This window comes from Lithobates pipiens, unplaced genomic scaffold (assembly GCF_037356315.1).
Source record: "Lithobates pipiens isolate NorthernLeopardFrog02 unplaced genomic scaffold, aLitPip1_a1.2 Scaffold_13, whole genome shotgun sequence".
NCBI lineage: Eukaryota > Metazoa > Chordata > Amphibia > Anura > Ranidae > Lithobates > Lithobates pipiens.
This window is the reverse complement of record NW_027507718.1, coordinates 332235942-332258230: the sequence shown is the minus strand read 5'-3', so window position 1 is coordinate 332258230 and position 22289 is coordinate 332235942. Positions and strand designations below refer to the sequence as shown.

General features: G+C 42.1%; 1 protein-coding gene across 3 annotated transcripts in view; it reads left to right on the top strand.

The window, feature by feature from the left end:
* The window catches only part of ZNF827 (zinc finger protein 827), a 339433-nt gene that overhangs the window by 229376 nt on the left and 87768 nt on the right, over window positions 1–22289 (top strand). For all 3 annotated transcript variants that reach the window (XM_077476988.1, XM_077476987.1, XM_077476990.1), the window contains exons 7-8: window positions 15375–15429; window positions 18568–18665. In XM_077476988.1, the coding sequence (XP_077333114.1) occupies window positions 15375–15429; window positions 18568–18665 (153 nt within the window). The remainder of the gene's footprint in view (window positions 1–15374; window positions 15430–18567; window positions 18666–22289) is intronic.

The following is a 22289-nucleotide window of genomic DNA, read 5'->3' as shown; positions in this document are numbered from 1 at the left end:
GAAAAGACAGATGTATAATATTCCCAGTGACGCCTGGCAGCATGCCAGATCAGAATTTACCTCTTTGACGCATAGCAGGTTCTGTGGAGTCATCCACAGCGTTTGCCCCTCTGGCAGTGAGAGTTAATAAAAGTCTTTACATTCAACATTTTGTTAAGGTTAACATTCAAAGCTCTTGATGTAGGAAGCAATTTTAGTGTACGAACACACAGATAAATTCATTTACAGCTGATGATCCAATATCGATTTGAATCTTCAAAGTTTTTTTTTTTCCTATAGATGTGGGAATCTGTGAAATTTTATAAATTTACATGAATATTGGTGTAGGGTAATGAAGTGTAAATTAACAGGTCTACTTAAATTGTACTGACCACAGCAGCACAAACCCACCTTTCTACACTATATTGTCAGAAGTATTGGGAAGCCTGCCTTTACACGTACCTGAACTTTAATGAAATCCCAGTCTTCCTCCATGGGGTTCAATTGATTTGCTCCACCCTTTTGCAGCTATAACAGCCTCAACTCTTCTGGGATGGTTGTCCACAAGGTCTAGTTTGTTGCAAGGCTGGATTCATGTGAATGGAGTTTGTTTCTAAAATATTTATGAAGAGTCCCCTCTTTAAAATACATGTTTACTAAATGTACACTAATTTTCCATCCAAGAGGCAATGGCTTCACCTTAGCTTACTCATTTGCACCTTTATGGACAACATACACATGCTATAATTTCCAGTCTACCCTACTGGCTAATATTACTTTAAAGTGGAAGTAAACCCTCCTATCGTTTTCAGCCAAGGAAGATGCCATCTTGGCCTCCATTTAATCTTTAACTGCCATGAAGCTGCACATGTGATCAGTTATGACACCAGCTATTGGATGGTTTGACAGTTTGGTTGAGAGTACAACCAATGTGACAGTTAGCATTTCCGGCATGCCGGGAATGTAACTGTTTTTTCAAACTGTTAGATCGATGGGTTTACTTATGCTTTAAGAAAGATTATTACGCAGTGGCTTCCAGCGTACTGATTCTTTTACATGTGCTCCTGAAGGAGGAGTGCCGAAAAGGGTCGTTCAAATGTCAACTGTAATGGGAACCTTTGCATGTTGTGTACCCCTATGTGGAGAGTAATTTGTAATGCTGTGTGATAGATTTTTAATAGTATGGTTCTTCTTTTTCATGTCCACACAAAGTCCATGACTACATATTCTGTTCATGGTTGTGCATGCCTTTAGGCCGGAGGTAGCGGCTAGAATTTCCTGTTTTCATATGTCTACAGTAGGCTGATTACACCATTCTGCCAAATGTCATCATCTCTCAGTCAAGGAAAGTCACTTGACTGGAGATCTTTTTGAAAACCCATACATTTTGCCATATCTTGTGACATGTACACATACATTTTTAAAATTAAGGAAATGTTAATTTTACAGTTTAAAAAAAATAACAAAAAATAAAAATAACAGTGCTAGTTTCTGATATAATAACTGTAAATAAAAATCGCAATAGTGTCCCTTTAAAGGCATTACATCATAGTAGGCAGAAGATGTTACCTTTTCCATTGCTCTACCTACTCACCTGACCTCCACTACATGCTGTGTGGAGACTTTTTCAGTGATTAGTTATGCCATCCTTTTCCAGCTTTTCTTCTTAAGGTTCCTACTTGGTCTGATCACGTGAGAAAGAACCGTTTACTCAACTTCTTTCTTGTGATGCTGCTCTTTTACTTATTTAGATTGCATAGGAGAGTTGAGCAAGTTGCAGACAGCAACATCTCTGTGCATGTGTGTAGCAAAGGGTTCTAAGGACCGGACAGGAGGTTTTAAAAGAAAAAAAAAACCCTTGCAGACATCTTCATCTCTAACAGACAAAAGACCCAAGAACAGCATGCTTTGTATTTTCTGTACATTCCACTATCTGATTCTGTACACAGTTTTCACTATTTTTGCATAAATGTCATGCTTCAAAATGATGTCTATAAAATGTTAATGTATTTGTTTTGTGTATGCCCTGCTCTGTTAGTAACGGTTAATTTTTTAGCCCAGCTCTGCCCTCTGTGTTAATTTTTTTGTCATATAGTGTGAACTGAAAAATAACGTGTTTGGTGAAAATCTAGAAGAATAAAAGAAAAATTAGGCAACAGAATAACTGCCTTTAGAAAATTACAAAGACACACTTCTACAAGATAAATGGAGACCAGATAATGAAAGTGACTTGCACGTACAGGTTCCTACCTTCCATGTAAACATTGCAATGTGTATTTAGTAATTGTAGCTTTGTATATTTACTCTGCTGCTTGACCTCCACAAGTGCACAAGCAATGAACAGCCTAATTAACCCAAAATGCATTTTGCATAGTGTACCATTTTAAGCATCCACTCTATGATGTTATGTTAAAAATACTCCATAAACCCAGTTTACAGGCAGTTTTATCCCCTTACTTTTAAAGGATATCCTACCTACGCTACCAGTCTAAAGCTGGCAATACATTATACAATTTTCCTTTAGATTTACCAAAGCCATATAATGCATGGTCAAACCTTATCACTTTCAATCTGTATGCAATCAGGCAGGCCCTTGCACCACATAATTGATGGTAAATCTAAAGAAAATTGAACAAGAAAAATGTATGGCCACCTTTAGGGGACTTCACTCATCCACCCATTTTATCTGTGGAGAGAACCATGCCTGTCACACAGTCTGGGCTTCAGATGCCTTCCCCTTTTTATATTTATTACAGGGTTGTTTTTGGACTTAATACTTTACAGAAGATAACATGTTTTGCTTTCAGTTCAAGAGTTGACAGGGACACTACATATATGAAAAAATTAACAGGTATTTTTTTCCTAATTTGCTCAATTTTATGGGATGTGATGCTGTAATTCTATGGCGATTCACCCACACTCGCTCCTATATTAGATTTTTGTTTTTCGGTTTAGCTATTCTTTGACTTTACTCCTACTTTAATTAAAGACAAACTTCCCCATTCATTGCCATTGATGTACATCTTGGGAATCGTACCTAAACCCTGCAGCAGCAGGGTCAGTCTGTAATTTTTCAGGCATTGGATCATGTGTTTGTCGCTCACCTTGGTATGTAGTGCAGTGAGTGCATTAACTGCAGGGTGCTATGCAAGTCCAGGATCATGGTCCATTCCTATTGAACCCACACCCTGAGGACCCCTTCAGGGTTAAGCCCACTGCGATGGGTGAAGCCTGGACCCTGGATGGAACCAGGCAAGTGAGAGGTAAGACAGGGTTTCCCTGTACCTTTACATACTGGTCCCTGGCTATAGTTGACTTAATGGATCATTGCATACTGGTCCCTGGCTATAGTTGACTTAATGGATCATTAATTGTAGTATGCATAACATTTATAGAATCTTATTGTACAAAATATACTGTAGTGTTATGCACACAAACCTTTTTGAAAACACCGGTTATAGGGTAATCTACACTTTGAGTGTTTGTACCCTGTCTATTTTTCTTCTAGATAATGTTATAGTGTTTACCTACTTGAATTTGGTCATCTTTTCTTCCACCTCACTACCAGAAGTTTCTCTCTGGCTAGTGGCGTAGTGTTTATAAGACTCCTAACTGCACACTTCTGGCCACCATTTCCTGCTGACAATGCAAGCTATTAATTTGCTGTCTCACCTGTTTCCTGATACCTGAGAGACACACCCACAGGAACTTGCTCAGTGCCTTGTTACTGTGAACTCCTTCATACCTGAACACTGCAGTCTACATTCATCCCTTGAGTACCTTGCGGGGGATGATTCTCACTTAGTAATGATCGTTTATAGGTACTTGACAGCAGGAGTACTTGTGACAGAGAGAATTCTGCTGCAGGCTTGAGGAAACTTCAAGTTTCTCTCAAGTTGATATCAGTTCCCTGGTTCTGGGGCATGAACTTACACTGACACTGCTCCATCCACCTCATTCAGGCTCCCTCACAGATGTGGAACATGCAGCCTGTTTAACCACTTGCTTACTGGGCACTTAAACCCCCCTCAGTCCCAGACCAATTTTCAGCTTTCAGCGCTGATGCACTTTGAGTGACAATTACGCGGTCATACAACACTGTACCCAAATGAAATTTTTATCATTTTTTTCCCACAAATAGAGCTTTCTTTTGGTGGTATTTAGTTACAGCTCGGAGTTTTATTTTTTGCTAAACAAACAAAAAAAGATGCAAAAAAATAAAATAAAAAAATCATGTTTTAATAGTTTGTTATAAAATTTTGCAAACGGGTCATTTTTCTCCTTCATTGAAGTGTGCTGATTAGGCGGCACTGATAGGCTGCATTGGTGGGCACTGATGGGCTGCATTGGTGGGCACTGATAGGCTGCACCGGTGGGCACTGATAGGCATAGTTAAGGCGGCACTAATAGGCACAGATAAGGCAGCACCGATGGGCACAGATAAGGCGGCACTGATGGGCAAAGATGGGCACAGATAAGATGGCACGGATGGGTGGCACGGATAAGTGGCACGGATGGGTGGCACGGATGGGCACTGATAGGTACCACAGATAGATGGGACTGATGGGCACTGATAGGTGGCACTGATAGGTGGCTCTGATAGGTGGCACTGCTGGGCACTGATGGGCGGCACTGCTGGGCACAGATGGGTGGCACTGCTGGGCACTGATGGGCGGCACTGGGGTGCAGCACCTTTGAGGCAGATTGGGTGGCACTGTGGGTGGCACTGTGGGGTGGCACTGTGGGTGGCACTGTGGGCACTATGGGCACTGACGGGGGGCACTTACTTTTGCTTTTATTTTACTTCAGGATGGCACTGCAGGAGGCAGGTGGGCACAGGCAGGTGACAGGTGGTCCCTTGTATTGATGGCCGTGATCGGGACTGATGTCCCGATCACGGCCGCCGGTGATCGGCTTTTTTTTTCTCTCCTCGCGCTGTCAGCGCGAGGAGGAATAATAGCCGATTACGGCTCCGTTCTATCACATGATCAGCTGTCATTGGCTGACAGCTGATCACGTGATAAGGGGTCGGGATCGACCCCTTACACGGATCGGTGATCAGGCGAGTCTCACGGACTCGCCGATCACAGAGCGCGCCGCGCGCCCCTCAGGGGGCGCGCAGGCCGCTCGTAACCGGGACGACGTCAATAGACGTAGTCCCGGAAATGTAGGTCCGCGCTAATGCCGTCATTTGGCAATAGCGCGGATCTGTAGTGGTTAATTGAAGCTGAATTTTCTGCCACCATGATCTATGCCAGAGGCTTTCATTACTTCTGGAAATGGCAGAAAGCAAAGGTGACGTAGACATCTTAGAAGAGGCAGCTGAAGATTTTCACTACCAGAATTTTGCAAAGCTCACTTCTCACCTTCTCACCACATGCTGGCTATGGTAGACTCATTGATTGAGGCAGTGCATATTAGTCTTGGCTAAACACAGCTATGCTACTATTCCTGATCAAGCAGACATATCGTATGTTCCCACTGTGGACCTAGCTGATCTTGCACTAAATAATCAATCTACGGCTTCTATTAAAGGCATTAACTTCTTTAAGAAATCAGTTGATAGGTGTTTGTAGACTCCTTCAAAGTCCTCCTTTACTCTGGCAGGTCAAGCCCTGCAGCTGGCTATTGCTCCTATATCATCTGCCTAGACTATGGCAAACTGGGCTGGAGGGCTCAATAGTGATCTGACTCCTGCTCTAGATAATCTTATTTATTCTACAGCTCTTGTTCTCAACCCTAATTTTCTGCACAGACGCCATGGAGAATGTAATTGGTCAAATCTCCAGAATGTCCTTACTTTCTGTGTATATGTGCAGAATTTTTAGGACTTACAGTTTGATCAGTTGAACCTGCTAAAGAAAAGTGCCTTGCTCATGCCCTTTTTAAAAGTGAGATGTTCTTTGGAAAATCTCGAGAATTACTTTGAGGCAGTTATGGAGGGAAGGGGTGTTTTAACTCGCTATCCAGAATTGCAGCTCCCTATTAATGTGGCCACTTCTGCTTTAAGATGGCCATGCATGTCAAATTTCAATATCAATATAATTTTCATGTCAATAGTCCAATTTTCTCATTCAGCCAGCAGGTTGAACAAAAAAAAACTGACCCAATTCCCCTATCCACACATTTGAAATGAATGCAAGGATCCTCTCCCCTGTGTCATTGTATTCTGACAGTTTGGAGACTCCCCCTCCATCAAAATACACAGGTCAGCGCTGCAGCCTATTGCCAGCGGCGCTGATTGAGCGGGGGTATACCTGCAGGGTGGTTGAACACTGTGCCCTTTCTCAGGTGGTGTTGCCTATGGCAGAGCACTCCCTTTCTGCTCAAAGGGGTTACTCTCTTAAAATGGCCTCTAAGAATTTAACCTTTTTCTCATTTTGCACCTGGCAGCCTCAGTTCTGCCCTGACTCTCCCTCCTTTTCTTACTCTGCATGGGGACGAATCCATTCCTTCTAGCTCCCCTTGGGTTCTTTTTTTTTTTTTTTGCCTTCCCTGAGAACGTCATTCTTCCTCCCCATTTCCTGTTTTGAAGGCTTGTTAACTGTTATGATTCACCTTATGGGTGGGGTCAAGAATGTTATCAATGGCTGACTGCCACAAATTCCCTTGTATACATGCAATGGCAGGACAAGAAATGGCTTGCAGCTTATGATTGGTTCACAGTGACAGGGAAATAGGTCAGGTGGGTTTGGGTAGAGTATCCAAACATGCCTGAGCTCCTCCTTACTTGCAAGTAACCTCCTATTAGAGATGCTTAACTTTTCTAAATGGCATCATTTTTTATTATGACACTCCTGACCCATGTTTGCATAGCCTGGTACACTAATTGCTACTGTTATCATCCCCATTCATCTTAAAGCTTTACAACAAAGCTAATATATAAAACCTAGAAGATAGGAAAGTGAAGCCAGCTGCACACATGTACTCATTAATTTAACTCAAGTGTGCTGATAGTATTCTAATAGTTGAACTACCTCACCTCAGGGTTGAGATCTGCATTAGATCTTAGCACAGAAAATTGGACTGGAAAGGACTGTGCATGGAATACTTTTTAGTGCCAATAGGGTAAATCTGGGTTTATAGCATGTTAGGGGTTAATTTAATATTGGGTTTAAGGTTAGTGTTAAGGGTTATATTTTATGTTGGGGATACAGCAGAAGACTTGTCAAACTCAAATGAAACGGTGTGCTGAATTGGAATTCAGAATGAAACACCAAGGTGCCTCATTATGTCTACAAGGGCCACACCTGCCTAAACCCAGAAAAGGATTACCATATATCAATTTAGTTAGATACCGTATATACTCGAGTATAGGCCGACCCGAATATAAGCCGAGGCCCCCAATTTACCCCCAAAAAAACTGGCAAACTTATTGACTCGTGTATAAGCCGAGGGTGAGACATGCCTGTCCATCCCTGTGTGTGTGTCCGTCCATCCCTGTGTGTCCGTCCATCCCTGTGTGTCCGTCCATCCCTGTGTGTCCGTCCATCCATCCCTGTGTGTGTGTGTGTCCATCCATCCATCCATCCCTGTGTGTGTGTGTCTCCATCCATCCATCCATCCCTGTGTGTGTGTGTCTCCATCCATCCATCCATCCATCCATCCCTGTGTGTGTGTGTCTCCATCCATCCATCCATCCATCCCTGTGTGTGTGTGTATCCATCCATCCCTGTGTGTGTGTGTGTCTCCATCCATCCGTGTGTGTGTGTCTCCATCCGTGTGTGTGTGTGTGTGTGTGTGTGTGTGTGTGTGTGTGTGTGTGTGTGTGTGTGTGTGTGTGTCCAGCCTACCTGTGTCCCGAGCCTTTGTCCCGAGCCTCCGTCCCGTGTCGTGCCTTGCCTTCGTCCCGTCCCGTCCCGTCCCGTCCTGTCCCGTGCCGTGCCTTGCCTTGCCTCCGTCCCGTGCCCTCTTCGTCGGCGGCCATTGTAAAATTCAAAAGCCGCGCCTCCTCCTTCGCCTGTGATAGGCGGAACACTGAATTTCCCAGCAGCCTGTGTTCCGCCTATCACGGACGTCGTATCATCCTCGTCCGTAGTACGAGGATGAGACGACGCCCGTGATAGGCGGAACACAGGCTGCTGGGAAATTCAGTGTTCCGCCTATCACAGGCGAAGGCGGAGCCGGAGGCGCGGCTTTTGAATCATAGAATGGCCGCTGTCTGTCTGCTCGACACGCTGATCGAGCGGGCAGACAGCGATGACTCGAGTATAAGCCGAGGGGGGCACTTTCAGCCTCAAAAAAGAGGCTGAAAATCTCGGCTTATACTCGAGTATATACGGTACATTCTAATTAAAGCTGTAACTTACATTTTTTACAAATAAAATAAAATAGGGCCATAAGACTTTCCCTAACATTTTCAGTTGTAAAATGATGTACGGAATATAGCCTTTTTCAACTGGAGAACAGCTGGGTCCTTGTTCAGTTGAAATTCTTAAAGTGGAATTCCAGTATAAAATGATCTAATCTTAAAACTGCTTCCATATCCCTTCTTACACCTTTACTAACTACCCTGTCGAAGAAAGGTGCATATACTTACCTGTTGTCCTGCTGCAGTTTTAAGATTAGATAGTTGTATCCCAGAATTCCAATTTAAGACACAGAGAGTGCAAAATTACTAATTTAAATTATCTGTGTTCGGGTTAAAATGCACCTTTCTTCAAAGTTATATACAGTGCTCAGCATTAATGAGTACACCCCAACAGATTTGTCAGAAAATCTTTCCTTTCCTTTCAGAATCAACATTTTCTAATGGGTACTATACTACAGAATATTCCAACAAATGCTGGCCATTGACTGCAACCAAGATTTGTTAATTTGCACACAGAAAAAATATTTTCTTAACAAATTCATTCAAGACCATGTTGCAAAAATGAATACACCCCAATGAAATTCTTAGGAGCAAAGCTAAATTTTAGATCCTAATCCTAACAAAATCCTAATTAACAAGAATTCAGCTACAGGTGAGTCTAATTATTCATTAAACAGGTGTCCAGCAACATTTTTTTACACAGAATTTACCTCACCCTACTAGCTTGTCTAGGATCTTTCCCACTCATTCATCCAGCTGCTGGGGGTGCACTTCTTCTAGGGTGGATTTCATACATATATTCTGGGAGTGCACAGCTATACAAAGATTTTGGAAGGACGTTACCAAATGTATTTGGGATGTTACAATGCTTTAAAGAGGAAGTAAACTCTCCCACTCTAATGCTTCTTTTCATTTAGTCCATTATAATAAGTAATTATCAAACTATGGCCACTGTAATCCAGCCCAAATCGCATATTACTTACTGTGTAAAGAAAATTGAAAAAACTTGTTTCCAGGGGTTGGGCAGCGCCATCTTAAGCATTGTTTTCTGAGTCCACAGTGGAGTCTATTTCTGCCCTTACATTGAGCACTTCCTGTACTGTTAACCAAGCCTCCTTCTCAATTCAAAGTTTCTATGGCAACCCTGCTTCTCTGTTCATAGATTACTTGTTTTATTTCATAGTATTTACTTGTGCAGATTACCTAGTGTTTACCTTTGTCAGTCTTATCAGCTTCAGCTGATAACACTGCAGTAATAATGTCCCATGCCCTGCTTTACACTGCATGTGATGTCACATGATCACATGGGGTGTAGGAGAAAGCTCTGAATGGTTCTGCAGTCTCCTGGAATTTCAGTGTTGTGCCGTAGGAAGTCCTGATAATAGATAGACAAAGTACACAGAGTGTGCCGTAAATCAGGGGAGATCTGGGCATGCTCAGTGACGTCATTCTAAAGAACAAAAAGGATTACAACAATACTAAGCAAGTAAGGAGATATCTACAAGCAGTGTTCATTAGGGTTTTTTATGCTGATTTACATGGGACAAAGTTGTGGGGGAGAGTTTACAACCACTTTAATATATTGTCTTTTGAAATATGTCTTTTGGGATTGGTAGACTCCCTGGCCTCCAAAAAGGGGATCTGGACTCTGCTAATGTTAGTACTCTAGGTTCTACTGTTTTATAGGACAGCTTATATTAGCAGAGGGGTTCCTAATAAATTTGATAAGGCGTCAGGAGGATGGACTAACAATATGTCTACTGTATCTGAATAGATGATTTTATTTTCTCGCCACTAGAATTTACAGTTTACCCAATGTATAGTGTTGTGGAATAGTGATATGGAGTTCTCTACTAGGATGCTCTATGTGTGGGAAAATCTATGCATCACTCCTCGTGTGCTTTTGGGTATCTATTACCTTATATATGTAATTCAAGGGTATGGGAGATGACAAAAATGTAATATTATAAAAGACTGTTCTGTTTAGACAGACGTATTCTGCAAATATTATCATGTTAGATGGGATTCACCTCAGCCTGGAGCTGTGCTGATGGTTTTGTGCTGCTGTCTAGTGGATCAGGCTATTGTTGTATAATCAATTTTCTGCAAAAATAATAATAAGAAATTTACACCAAAAAAAACAAACAAAACGGGTGTCCAGCAGACGGTTGGTTATAAAAGGGTGTTACTTAACAAAGAAAACACCTTCCCCTTTCATGCTGTCAGCAATGGCTCCACGTGGAAGAGAAATGTCGCAAGGCCTGAGAAAGAAAATTATTTCTTTACACGAGAAAGGTGAAGGCTACAAGAAGATCAGCAAAGCTTTACTTATCAGTCAGAATACTGTAGCAGAAGTGATACAAATGTTAAACAAAGGTGGAACTGCAACCATCTCACTGAGACGTTTAGCCCCCCCCCCCCCCCCCCATGGAGGTTAACGCCTCAACAGAAGCATCTTCTAATGAGAAGGGTTTAAGAAAATCACCATGCAAGTTCACTGCAGTTAGCTAGATAAGTAAAAAGCCAAACTGGGGTGATTGTTTCCGGTGACACAATAAGGCATACACTGCAGAGGAATGGCGTGCATGGGTGTCGTCCACGAAGGAAGCCTCTCCTAAATCCCATGCACAAAAATGCCTGCCTAGAATTTGCCAGAGCCCATGCTGAAAAACAAGAAGACTACTGGGACTCTGTACTCTGGAGTGATGAGACAAACATAAATGTTTTTGGAACTGATGGCTTCAAAACTGTATGCATTGCAAATGTGAGGAGTGCAAAGAAAAATACATGGTGCCTACACTAAAAGGTGGTGGTGGCAGCAGTGTCCTCCTGTGGGGCTGCATGAGTGCTGCTGGTGTCAGGGAGCTGCATTTCATTGATGGTTTCATTAATTCACAGATGTAAAGCTACAGTGCCTTGCGAAAGTTTTCAGCCCCCTTGAACTTTTCAACTTTTTGCCACATTTCAGGCTTCAAACATAAAGATATAAAATTTTAATTTTTTGTGAAGAATCACCAACAAGTGGGACACAATTGTGAAGTGGAACGAAATCCATTGGATAATTTAAACTTTTTTAGCAAATAAAAAACTGAAAAGTGATGGGTGCAAAATTATTCGGCCCCTTTACTTTCAGTGCAGCAAACTCACTCCAGAAGTTCAGCGAGGATCTCTGAATGATCCAATGTTGTCCTAAATGACTGATGGTGATAAATAGAATCCAGCTGTGTGTAATCAAGTCTCTGTATAAATGCACCTGCTCTGTGATAGTCTCAGGGTTCTGTTGAAAGCACAGAGAGCATCATGAAGACCAAGGAACACACCAGGCAGGTCCGTAATACTGTTGTGGAGAAGTTTAAAGCCGCATTTGGATACAAAAATATTTCCCAAGCTTTAAACATCCTAAGGAGCACTTTGCAAGCGATCATTTTGAAATGGAAGGAGTATCAGACCACTGTAAATCTACCAAGACCTGGCCGTCCCTCTAAACTTTCAGCTCAGACAAGGAGAAGACTGATCAGAGATGCAGCCAAGAGGCCCATGAACACTCTGGATGAACTGCAGAGAACTACAGCTGAGGTGGGAGAGTCTGTCTATAGGACAACAATCAGTCGTACACTGCACAAATCTGGCCTTTATGGAAGAGTGGCAAGAAGAAAGCATTTTCTCAAAGATATCCATAAAAAGTCTTGTCTAAAGTTTGCCACCAGCCACCTGGGAGACACACCAAACATGTGGAAGAAGGTGCTCTGGTCAGATGAAACCAAAATCGAACTTTTTGCCCACAATGCAAAACGATATGTTTGGCGTAAAAGCAACACAGCTCATCACCCTCAACACACCATCCCCACTGTCAAACATGGTGGTGGCAGCATCATGGTTTGGGCCTGCTTTTCTTCAGCAGGGACAGGGAAGATGGTTAAAATTGAGGGGAAGATGGATGCAGCCAAATAAAGGACTGAATGAAAACCTGTTGGAGTCTGCAAAAGACCTGAAACTGGGACAGAGATTTATCTTCCAACAAGACAATTATCCCAAACATACAGCAAAATCTACAAAGGAATGGTTCACAAATAAACGTATCCAGGTGTTAGAATGGCCAAGTCAAAGTCCAGACCTGAATCCAATCGAGAATCTGTGGAAAGAGCTGAAAACTGCTGTTCACAAACGCTCTCCATCCAACCTCACTGAGCTCGAGCTGTTTTTCAAGGAAGAATGGGCAAGAATTTCAGTCTCTCGATGTGCAAAACTGATAGAGACATACCCCAAGCGACTTGCAGCTGTAATCGCAGCAAAAGGTGGCTCTACAAAGTATTAACGCAAGGGGGCCGAATAATTTTGCACGCCCCACTTTTCATTTTTTTATTAGTTAAAAAAGTTTCAAAAATCCAATAGATTTGGTTCCACTTCACAGTTGTGTCCCACTTGTTGGTGATTCTTCACAAAAAATAAAAATTTTATATCTTTGTTTGAAGCCTGAAATGTGGCAAAAGGTTGAAAAGTTTAAGGAGGCCGAATACTTTCTCAAGGCACTGTATATTGAAAGAGAAGATGCTACCATCACTCCACACCCCTGGTTGTCGTGCACTTTTCCAACATGACAATGCTCCAAAACACACATCTAAGGCCACTGTTGCATTTCTAAAGAAGAACAAGGTGAAATGGATTAATTGGCCAAGTATGTTTCCTGATCTGAACCCAATCAAACACCAATGGGGAATTCTGAATAGACAAGCATCACTCTCCATCCAGCATCCAGGCTGTAAAAGAGGTAATTCTTGAAGAATGGAAAAAGATAGATGGTGTAATATGTCACCAACTTGTTCATTCCATGCCTAGAAGACACAGTGCCGTCCTTACAAATCATGGAGGTCATACAAAATAATAGATGTCGTTGTTTTTCGTGTGGGTGTGTTTATATTTCCATTAACTTATTTGAGTAAAACTGAGGATTTTTTAATCTAAGTTATATTATTAACCTTATTTTCATGTAATGGAGCTAAACAAATGTTCTATAAAACTCCAGTTTTGTTCAAATTTTGGAAATTGTTCTTGTGTTCATTGAGATATTGATTAAAATCATACTTTTCAAAAGGTGTGTACTTATTTATGCTGAGCGCTGTAGGATCCATGCAGACCTTGTTCTGAAATTGCCAGATACCGGTTTGTTTCTGGCAGCTCTGCTAACAAATTAGAGGCCCAGGACAAAAATACAACTAATGGAAGTAAGGGACAAGTCCAAATTCCTTGTCGCCATAAATGTTCCAGGTGGATGACTCAATAATAAAGCCAAGCATGACTTTAAGGCATGGGTGCTCCACCTGTGACACTCCAGCTACTCCAGAACTACAAGTCCCATGAGGCATTGCAAGGCTGACATTTACAAGCAAGACTCCCAAAGGCAGAGGCATGATGGGACTTGTAGTTCTGCAACAGCTGGAGGGCCGCAGGTTGAGCACCCATGCTTTTAGGTAACCTTTTTTTAAAAGGGAGAACATATTTTTCTTGAGTGGGGCAGTTGAAGTATGGCCAAAGAGATTTCAATAATACAAGGCATTCACTTCTGAATGGCACATGATTAACTCCTAGACTCCTGAAATTCAATGAAATTGTCATATAAATCTCTTCCAGTAATGTGGACATCAAAAGTATAAACCTTCTATAAATAAAGTGTGTCTAAAGCCAGCAACAAAAAAAGTTATTGCAACATATCTGTCCTGAGATATGGTGGATATAATCATTTTATTTTTTCAGAGTGTACTGCTTTATTTTCAGATGCTGATGCTGCCAGTAACACACTTTCCATCCTAGGGTGACAACACTCCTTGACTATACTGTATCTACAAAGCAAGAGCATTGTCACCCTAGCATAAGGAAGTGTGTTGGAACTGCAGATCACCTCCCTTCTCCTCATCTACATAACATAAGGGTGAGTTGTACTTCATAGAATTAACCTGGGCACTCCTGATAAGACTGTTATTTTCAGTGCAACAGAGGTGTTGTGAACTCCCTACAGAAGGTTAGGAGTTGACAGAAGTTCTGACAGGATTAACATTAATTTATTGTGTACACTCACAGTATCTTGAAAATATAACAAATAGTTTAATTTAGCAGACCGAAAGGGATCAGATAAGAGAAGTTTGATGTTTGGATTTACATATTGCATCTATTTGTAAAGCAGTCATTTTGATTTTCACCAAGCATTTATTTATCAATCACTGTAATTTAAAACACAGACAACTTGAAGATTCCCCTGCAGAAAACATTTGATGAATGCCAGATTCTCTGATTTAGGTCCTATGTTTAGCCCCGGTGCATGAGGCTGCCTATCAAACTCTAAGCCCTTGTACACATGATCGGAGATTCCGACGGAATGTGTGCGATCGGAGCGTTTTGTCGGATATGCAGACTGTGTGTGGTCTGCATCGGACTGTTTCCGTCGGACCAACTTTTCCAACTTGCCGGAAATATTTTCCGACAAAATCCTCCGATCGGACATACTCCGATCATGTGTAGAGAATTCCAATCGGACAAAGTGCCACGCATGCTCAGATCAAATTCCTACATCAAAGCTATTGGCTACTAGCCTGAACGTAGTCCCATCGTAACCAAATTAGGTCATCACATTCTGAAAGATCGGATTTTCCGACAACTTTGTCCGACCGTGTGTATGCAACAGTTTCGGACAAGATCCGTCAGACAAAATCTAACGGACAAAATCCGACGGATTTGGTTGTCGGAATCTCCGACCGTGTCTGACAGCTGCGAGCTAAGAGTCTGACACCAGCTGTGGCTGGACAGGGCTGGGTATTGTACTCAGTGGTACTTATGTTTAGGGCAGTGTGCAAATGCAAAGTATACAAATGCAGGCTACTTGTGTTCTGGATGCATAGTGTCCTAAACTTGCCAGTTGCTTAATGCTGGAGCCTCATGCACTGTTGTGAATCATGCAGTGTGCATAAGGCCAAGGCCAATGTGCAAATTTGCCTCATGTATCTTTCTGGAATGCTGTACAACTGTATATATTGTAGAAAAGATGTTTGTTAAATGCATTGTTCATTGCTGTTGCTTCACTTTATTGTTACAGAGAAAGTCAGCAAAGAACACAATCATAACAAGTCAAATATCATCAGGACAACCAGGTATTTATTTATATTTTCTATAAAAGAATGAACTGAATGGCTTGTGTCATTTGCTTCTAACTTGTACTATTCACAGCTATGTTATTCATGTGAAGCAGTTTCAAAGCCGCAAATTTTAGGTGTTTTAGATCAGTGTTCCCCAACCTCTCCGCCATCAGGGACTGGCCTCAGTGTCCAAAACCCCTCCAACCTTCCTCCTTCAGGGACTGGCCTCAGTGTCCAAAACCCCTCCAACCTTCCTCTTTCAGGGACCAGCCTCAGCGACCAAAACCCCTCCAACTCTCTCCTTCAGAGACCAGCCTCAGCGACCAAAGCCCCTCCACAGACTGGAAAGGGGGGTGTTGGGTGGAGGTTGGGTTTGGAGGGAGGAAGCTGGGGTGTGTGTGTCTGCTGCCTGTCACCTCTGGGGTGGTTTAAGGGGGTGATGTGCTGCTGTCACCTGGGGGGAGGGGTTTAGGGGGCTGGGGTGGTGTGTGTGCTGCCTGTCACGTGGGGAGGGGAAGGGGATGTTGGTGCAGACTGTCACCTCCTGGTGGTATGCATCTCCCTTGTATGTGTGCTGTCACCTGGGGAGGGTGTTGTCACAACTTGTCACCTCTGGGGGGGTGGGGGCATGTGCAGTCTGTCATCTTCGGGCGGGCATAGCTTCTTCTCTCCCTTCCTTTCTGTAGGTAAGGTGACTACAGAGAGGGTAGCACATAGTGGTGCTGGGAAAAAGGGAGCGGCACCCTCTGGTGATGGGAGGGTAGCAGTGCAGGTTATGCTGGCTTGCTCACCTGCTGCCCACCCACTGCCGTATGGCCTGGCCCTCAACAAGCCATGGACCGACAACGGTCTGCGGCCTGGGGGTTAGGGACCCCTGTTTTAGATGTTTTACATATATTTCTGTTCATCCATTTAGAAGGTGTATTTTACTAGAAACCATATTAAAGTGGTATTTGTCTTCTATCAGTAGCTTTTTTTAGAGACAGTTCTAGGTTTTCCATATATATGTAACCTCATGGTTTGTGCTTTGTGCATACTGGATACACAACCAACATAGTATGAAAGTATTACGAATTCTCCTCTTTCATGCCAAGCGAGCTATTCTAACATGAAGGCCCTCCCCTCCCCTAACCATAGAAAGAAGGTTAACTTTGGTTGACCAAATCATGTATAGAATTACTTATGAAAATAAAGGCTATCCATAACTATTTCATCATTCTTTGGGCCCTTGGTTAGCAACTATTTCCACGGTCCCTTATGTTACTTATAATTCTTGGTATAATGGGCCTTCTAATAATAAGTCATGAATGTTCTTTTTTCACCAAAATATTAGCAAACCTGTGTATGTAATGCCGCGTACACACGGTCGAACTGTTTGACGTACTTAGTCCGTCATACAATCCGACGGACAATCCGTCATACTTTCCACTGAACGGACTTGACCACACATGGATGCACAAACAGTCCGTCGAAAGCTTGCGCGATGACGTGTACAGCACGTACGACGGGACTAGAAATAGGAAGTCCAAGACACAGCAAAGCACCCTTCCGCCGTGTAAATCCTTTCTGGGCATGCGTCATTCTTAGTCCGTCGAACTAGCATACTGATGACCGTATTGTCCGCTGAAACCAAAGTACGAGGGACAGATTTTTGGAAAATCCGAAATTCTTAGTACTCCGGACTGCACGCTGAAAAAGTCAGCTGAAGCCCACACACGAGCGGATTGTCCGCTGAAATGTGTTTCAACGGACTAAGTACGTCAAACAGTTCGACCGTGTGTACGCGGCATAAGAAATGCTATACGGATGACCATTTTCTGTAAATGAAGGACAACAGTGGGTTCATAAATTGTATTGTATTGTTTTATTGTTGTAATACACTGAAAATGTTAAAACATAATAAAATCTTCACAAAGAAAAAGAAACCAACCATATCAAGGATGTAGCAAGCAGATATTTTAATGCAATACAGAAGAGATGTGGATACTGTTTATTTTTATTTTTCCTTTTGTATATAATTAATACATGACCCTTTTTTTCTTAAGGGAACCTTGTGTAAAGAAATATGGGGGCTATTGTTGCTGACCTGAAAATTCTAGTTGCCCAGCTGTCTTTGGCAGCCAGGCACAGATCAACTTTAAAGCGTCTGTTAACCCCAAAAAATAAAATAAAGATCCTGTTCTCTTAAAGCATGTTATACAGCACAGTGCTTGTGCTGTGTCATTTGGACCCCTGTATCACCTGAAATACCTGGCTGATCCAGCCTGGCTATACCCTCCCCTCTGCAAACAGATCACTGTTATCATGGCTGCTGTGCCCTGACATCATGGCCAGTTTGCATGATTCCATCAGCCGCAGCCTATCTGTCCCCGGTGTCCTCCTCCCCCCTTCCCTCTCTGCCGGTCTCTACTCTACCAGTGCCCACCCCATAACCCCCCACTCCTGATGCTCTAATTTCAGCAATTAAATGCTCACATCCTCTCTGCACCATAATAATAGTTTTTCCTGTGCCGGTGTTCTGTAAACAAAACTGCATGATTGTACCTGTGTGAGCTGTGCTCCTGCCGCTCAGCTGATTGTTGGTAGCTCGATGCTATATCTCGCTCTCCTCTCTCCCCCTCAGCTGATGTTAGTGGGGGGGCTCGGCCCCACCCACTGCAGCTGTGAGCCGGAGAGACAAGGGAGGAGAAAAATCAGCTGAGCGTCAGAAGCGGAGCTCATACAAATACAATTGTGCTGTTTTTTTACATAACACAGGGACAATGATTATAATGGTGCAGAGAGGATGGCAGCATTTAATAAAAGTGGGTTAACAACCACTTTCAGTTACAGATCAGGGTTTCTGACTTTTCTGGCTGAATTTTTTTTTTTCAGGAGAGTGTTTCAAGTTTATGAAGTCAAAGTGCAGGTATTTTTAGAAGCAGGTAAAAGTTTAATCCTTGGAGGCCTTTAGGTGGTATGTTGTCTCTGTGGAATTATTTGCAAATCTGTGTTTCTTGCTCTGGGACAGCAGCATGACAATTTTTATATGATGATCTATGTGGACTTTGTATAGTTTGCCTTGCTAATTGTATGAATACTGTAGCTTGTATTTAGTTGAAGAAAAATACTGAAAGTACAATAGTCTTTGTACTAACACATTTTCTTTTTTAGCCCATTTTTCTCAGAAGAAAAGTTTAGACAATCACCTTTCACCTCAAAAGAGCTCCCAAAAAATGACACTTCTCTTCAAGGACGGCCATCCTTCTCAGGTACCAGATAAATGCAGTAGAATTGTTTACATGTTTGTTTGTACTGTATGTATTATATGACGCTATTAATGTAATTGTTTGAAAAAAAATATATTTTTTTTAAAGTTTGTCTTTACAGCAACATCTTCATAGCACTCTACACTGTAAGGAAATGGAGGACGCAAAAAAACACAACAATCCCCTTTGAGCAGCAGTTGTGTTATACTATACTATATGGATACTATAGCTAAAGCAGAGCTCCACCCAAAAGGAGAAGTTTTGCTTGTTTGTATCCCCCCCCCCCCCTCCCCACTACCACATTTAGCAGTTTTTTGGGGCAGAGCAGGTAACCTGGTTTTGACAGGTACCTGCTCCCACTTCCGGATCAGATCGCCTCTGCAATCTGAGCCTGAAGTTTGCCCCCCCCCTTTCTTCCCCCACAGTCTTCTGGGACACACTTCTGGTCCCAGAAGACTACAGGACCATTCACAAGGCGCAGCGCAGAAGTTTGCGCATGAAAATTAGGAAAGCGGCTGTGAAGTTGCAAGGCTTCACTTTCTGTTTCCCTTAGTTGAGATGCTGGCGCCCACCCCAAAGCCAATTGAAGAATCGCCTTGGATGAGAACATCGCTGAATCCCTGGACAGGTAAGTGTTATTATATTAAAAGTCAGTAGCTACAGTATTTGTAGCTGCTGTCTTTGATTTTTTTGGGGGGAGCCAGGAGCTTCTCTTTAAAGTACAGCTAAAGACTTTTATATGACAGTATAAATACGTACCAAATCCAGTTACTATTTGATCAAGCCTCATATAGCCTCAACAAAACTTTTCCTTTAAATGATCTAAATTGCATTTGCGTACAACATTGCATGACTGCACAATAATCAGTAAAAGTAGCGCAGTGCAGAATAGCAAAAAGTGGCCGGGTCATGAAGGGGGTAAAATCTTCCGGAGCTGAATTGGTTAAAGTTTTTGTGCAACCAATTTTTTTTAGGTTTGGATAGAGTGGGGAACCCCTGTTAGATTTGTATTGCTGTCTGTGCCCCGCTGGGTGGCTTCCCCCTCTCTATTTTTGTAGTAATTGCACCTCACAACAAAGGCATGGATCACAGCCTCTTTCCTTTTATTTTCTATGGAAGCAGAATCTTGTCAGCTTGTCAACCTTCCAATGTAAACACACAGCAGGTGTTTGTAAGCTGTTAGAAACCGTATGAAACCCAACTTTAGAATCTCTGTCTTGATTGTGAGGATCTTTTAGGATGTGTTACATAACAGTACATGGGAGAGCTAGAGAGGTCAGGGGGTGGCTTGTTTTAAGTCTGCTTGTTAAGAATTTGTAAATATTTTAATATTAAATATTTTATTGTCCATAGACTGGGCACCCTAAGCTATGGTTTCTTTATTGTTTTATTATTTTTATTTATTTTATTTTAATATATTTTGTTTCATTTAAATGCGAAGTTCATCTTTTTGGGGAAAAAAAATAAAAAATGCACATATTTTTGCAGATAAAAGGTGCATTTATTATTTTTTCCCACAGGAGCTTGTAAAGAAATGTACCCATGATCACTGGGGGAGAGGGGGAGAAGGTGAGGAAAACATGTGCTGGAGCATGTTCCTCATGCTCCAAAAGGTGAACTCTTCCTTTAACGTCATTGCTATTATAAGGAGACTAATGAGCATGGGCAGACATGTGACAGATCATCTTTACAGGGACATTGGGGGTCAATTCGACTCCAAATATCACCTCTACCCTCCACTGAAGCTAATCAAGCACAGATTGTGCTTAAATAGCTGCTTACCCAGCCACAGCAACCAGGGAAGGACAGCTCTGAACCCAGAAGTGATGAAATGTTCCTTGCTTGGTTTATTCCCACAAATGTTCCCAGAGTTCATCATTCTCAGTGTCTAGAGACTAGTTCTTGCAGTCCAGAGCTTCTTGGAGGAATTGAAGAGCCCAGAAACCACAGCAGGTTGATCACTTTTACTGAAAAGCTAGGGGTTGACTGAAAAAAACAGTACCAAATTACGGCTGCAGCTGTAGCCATTAACTTGTTTAACTTGAAATGCAGAGCTGGTGTCATATCTTCACCCTAACTATGCTCGGCCATTCACAAAAAGCAGCACATAAGTATGCTGTGACCAGTCCTCATTCCCATCTACACTATCTACTCTTGGCCATTCACAAATGCAGCCTGTAATATCATACCTGTAGTGCTGATTCTTCCTGTACCTGATTTCCTTGTTTGTTGCACTGGTGTTACAGGAATGGAAAAGTAAAGAAAATCTCCACAAGACTTCATTGCACCACATTATATAAGTGTTAATGCAGTTTCCAGAACTATTCTACTATATGCAGCAGAGCCAGCACTTTCATTTAAAACCAAGCTCACAGTTGTATTGCTGACGCTGCTATTTACATTTCTTTATGGCCCTGCTATTTACATTCCTTTATGGCCCTGCTATAGTTATGCATATATGAATGTACATAGTTTGGCCACTGTTCTACTTTTTAACAAGTCATCTCTGACCACTGGAGCTGCAACCACTAGGAAATAATTTACCCTCAAGGTCAACAGCAGAACCACTTTTACATTCAGAAGATTAGCCCATTCCGCTCCTCAATCCCAGCAGGGATTGGCAACCTCCCAGCCTAATAATCTCTAATGTAAAGAGAAGTTGCACAGGCACACTTCTTTTATTGTGAAACTTGGGGATGTATTGTTCCACTGTATCTACAGCTACATAGGTAAATGAAGGCTTGTTTTGAAGCTCATTTACTGCTAAAAAAAAAAATTGCAAATACTTGAATGTCTATATAGCCAGGGCACAGATTCATTTTAAAGCTATAGAGTTAAGCTCTATAAAAACAGAAACACTAGCCAAGAAACTTGTCAGCATAGAATTATGAGTGCTGCAATTGCTGTTTGTTTTTGAAGGTGCAGGCTCCAGGCCATGGTTATCCTTGCTTCAGTGCAGCCAATAAAGTTTTGAGACATCTGACCTGCATACTTGTTTGGGGTCAGTTGCCCATTAGGAAATAAAGAAATATTAATATGGACAGCCTGCAGGTTGCACTGTTAAGGACGAGCTTTCAGTAGTAACCTATTTGATATATTGACTTGGCTTTTTAACATATTTGAACAGAAACAGTAGATCTTCTTTCAAACAGATAAAGGTGATATACATGAATAAAAACACAAGAAAATGCAAGATAAACATATCAATAGATGGCAATGGTGTACTGTGGAAAATGTAAGTATACTCTTGGCCTGAATTTTTGATATGGTCCCTTTAGCAGAAATAACTTCTTGTTCTAACTATTTTGCATAACTGCCCACCAGTCTCTGACATTGAACAGGTGAAATTCCTGGGCACTCCGCCATGTAAAATTATTTTTATTTTAGTTGCTGGAAGTTTGTGGGTTTCATTGCACGAACTGCAGCAGAGTAGATAAATGTCCCCCAAAATATCTGTGAGCTACAGAACAACACTGGGCATGCACAGATAGAATTCTTAGTGTTTCCTGCAGAAACAGCCACAATGTAAACTGTAGGTAGCCCTGCCAGCTCCACCTGGCTCTGCAAACCTCAATCTGAAATTCAAAGGAGCCTTACAGAAAATTATTGGATGAACAGTAACTGCAG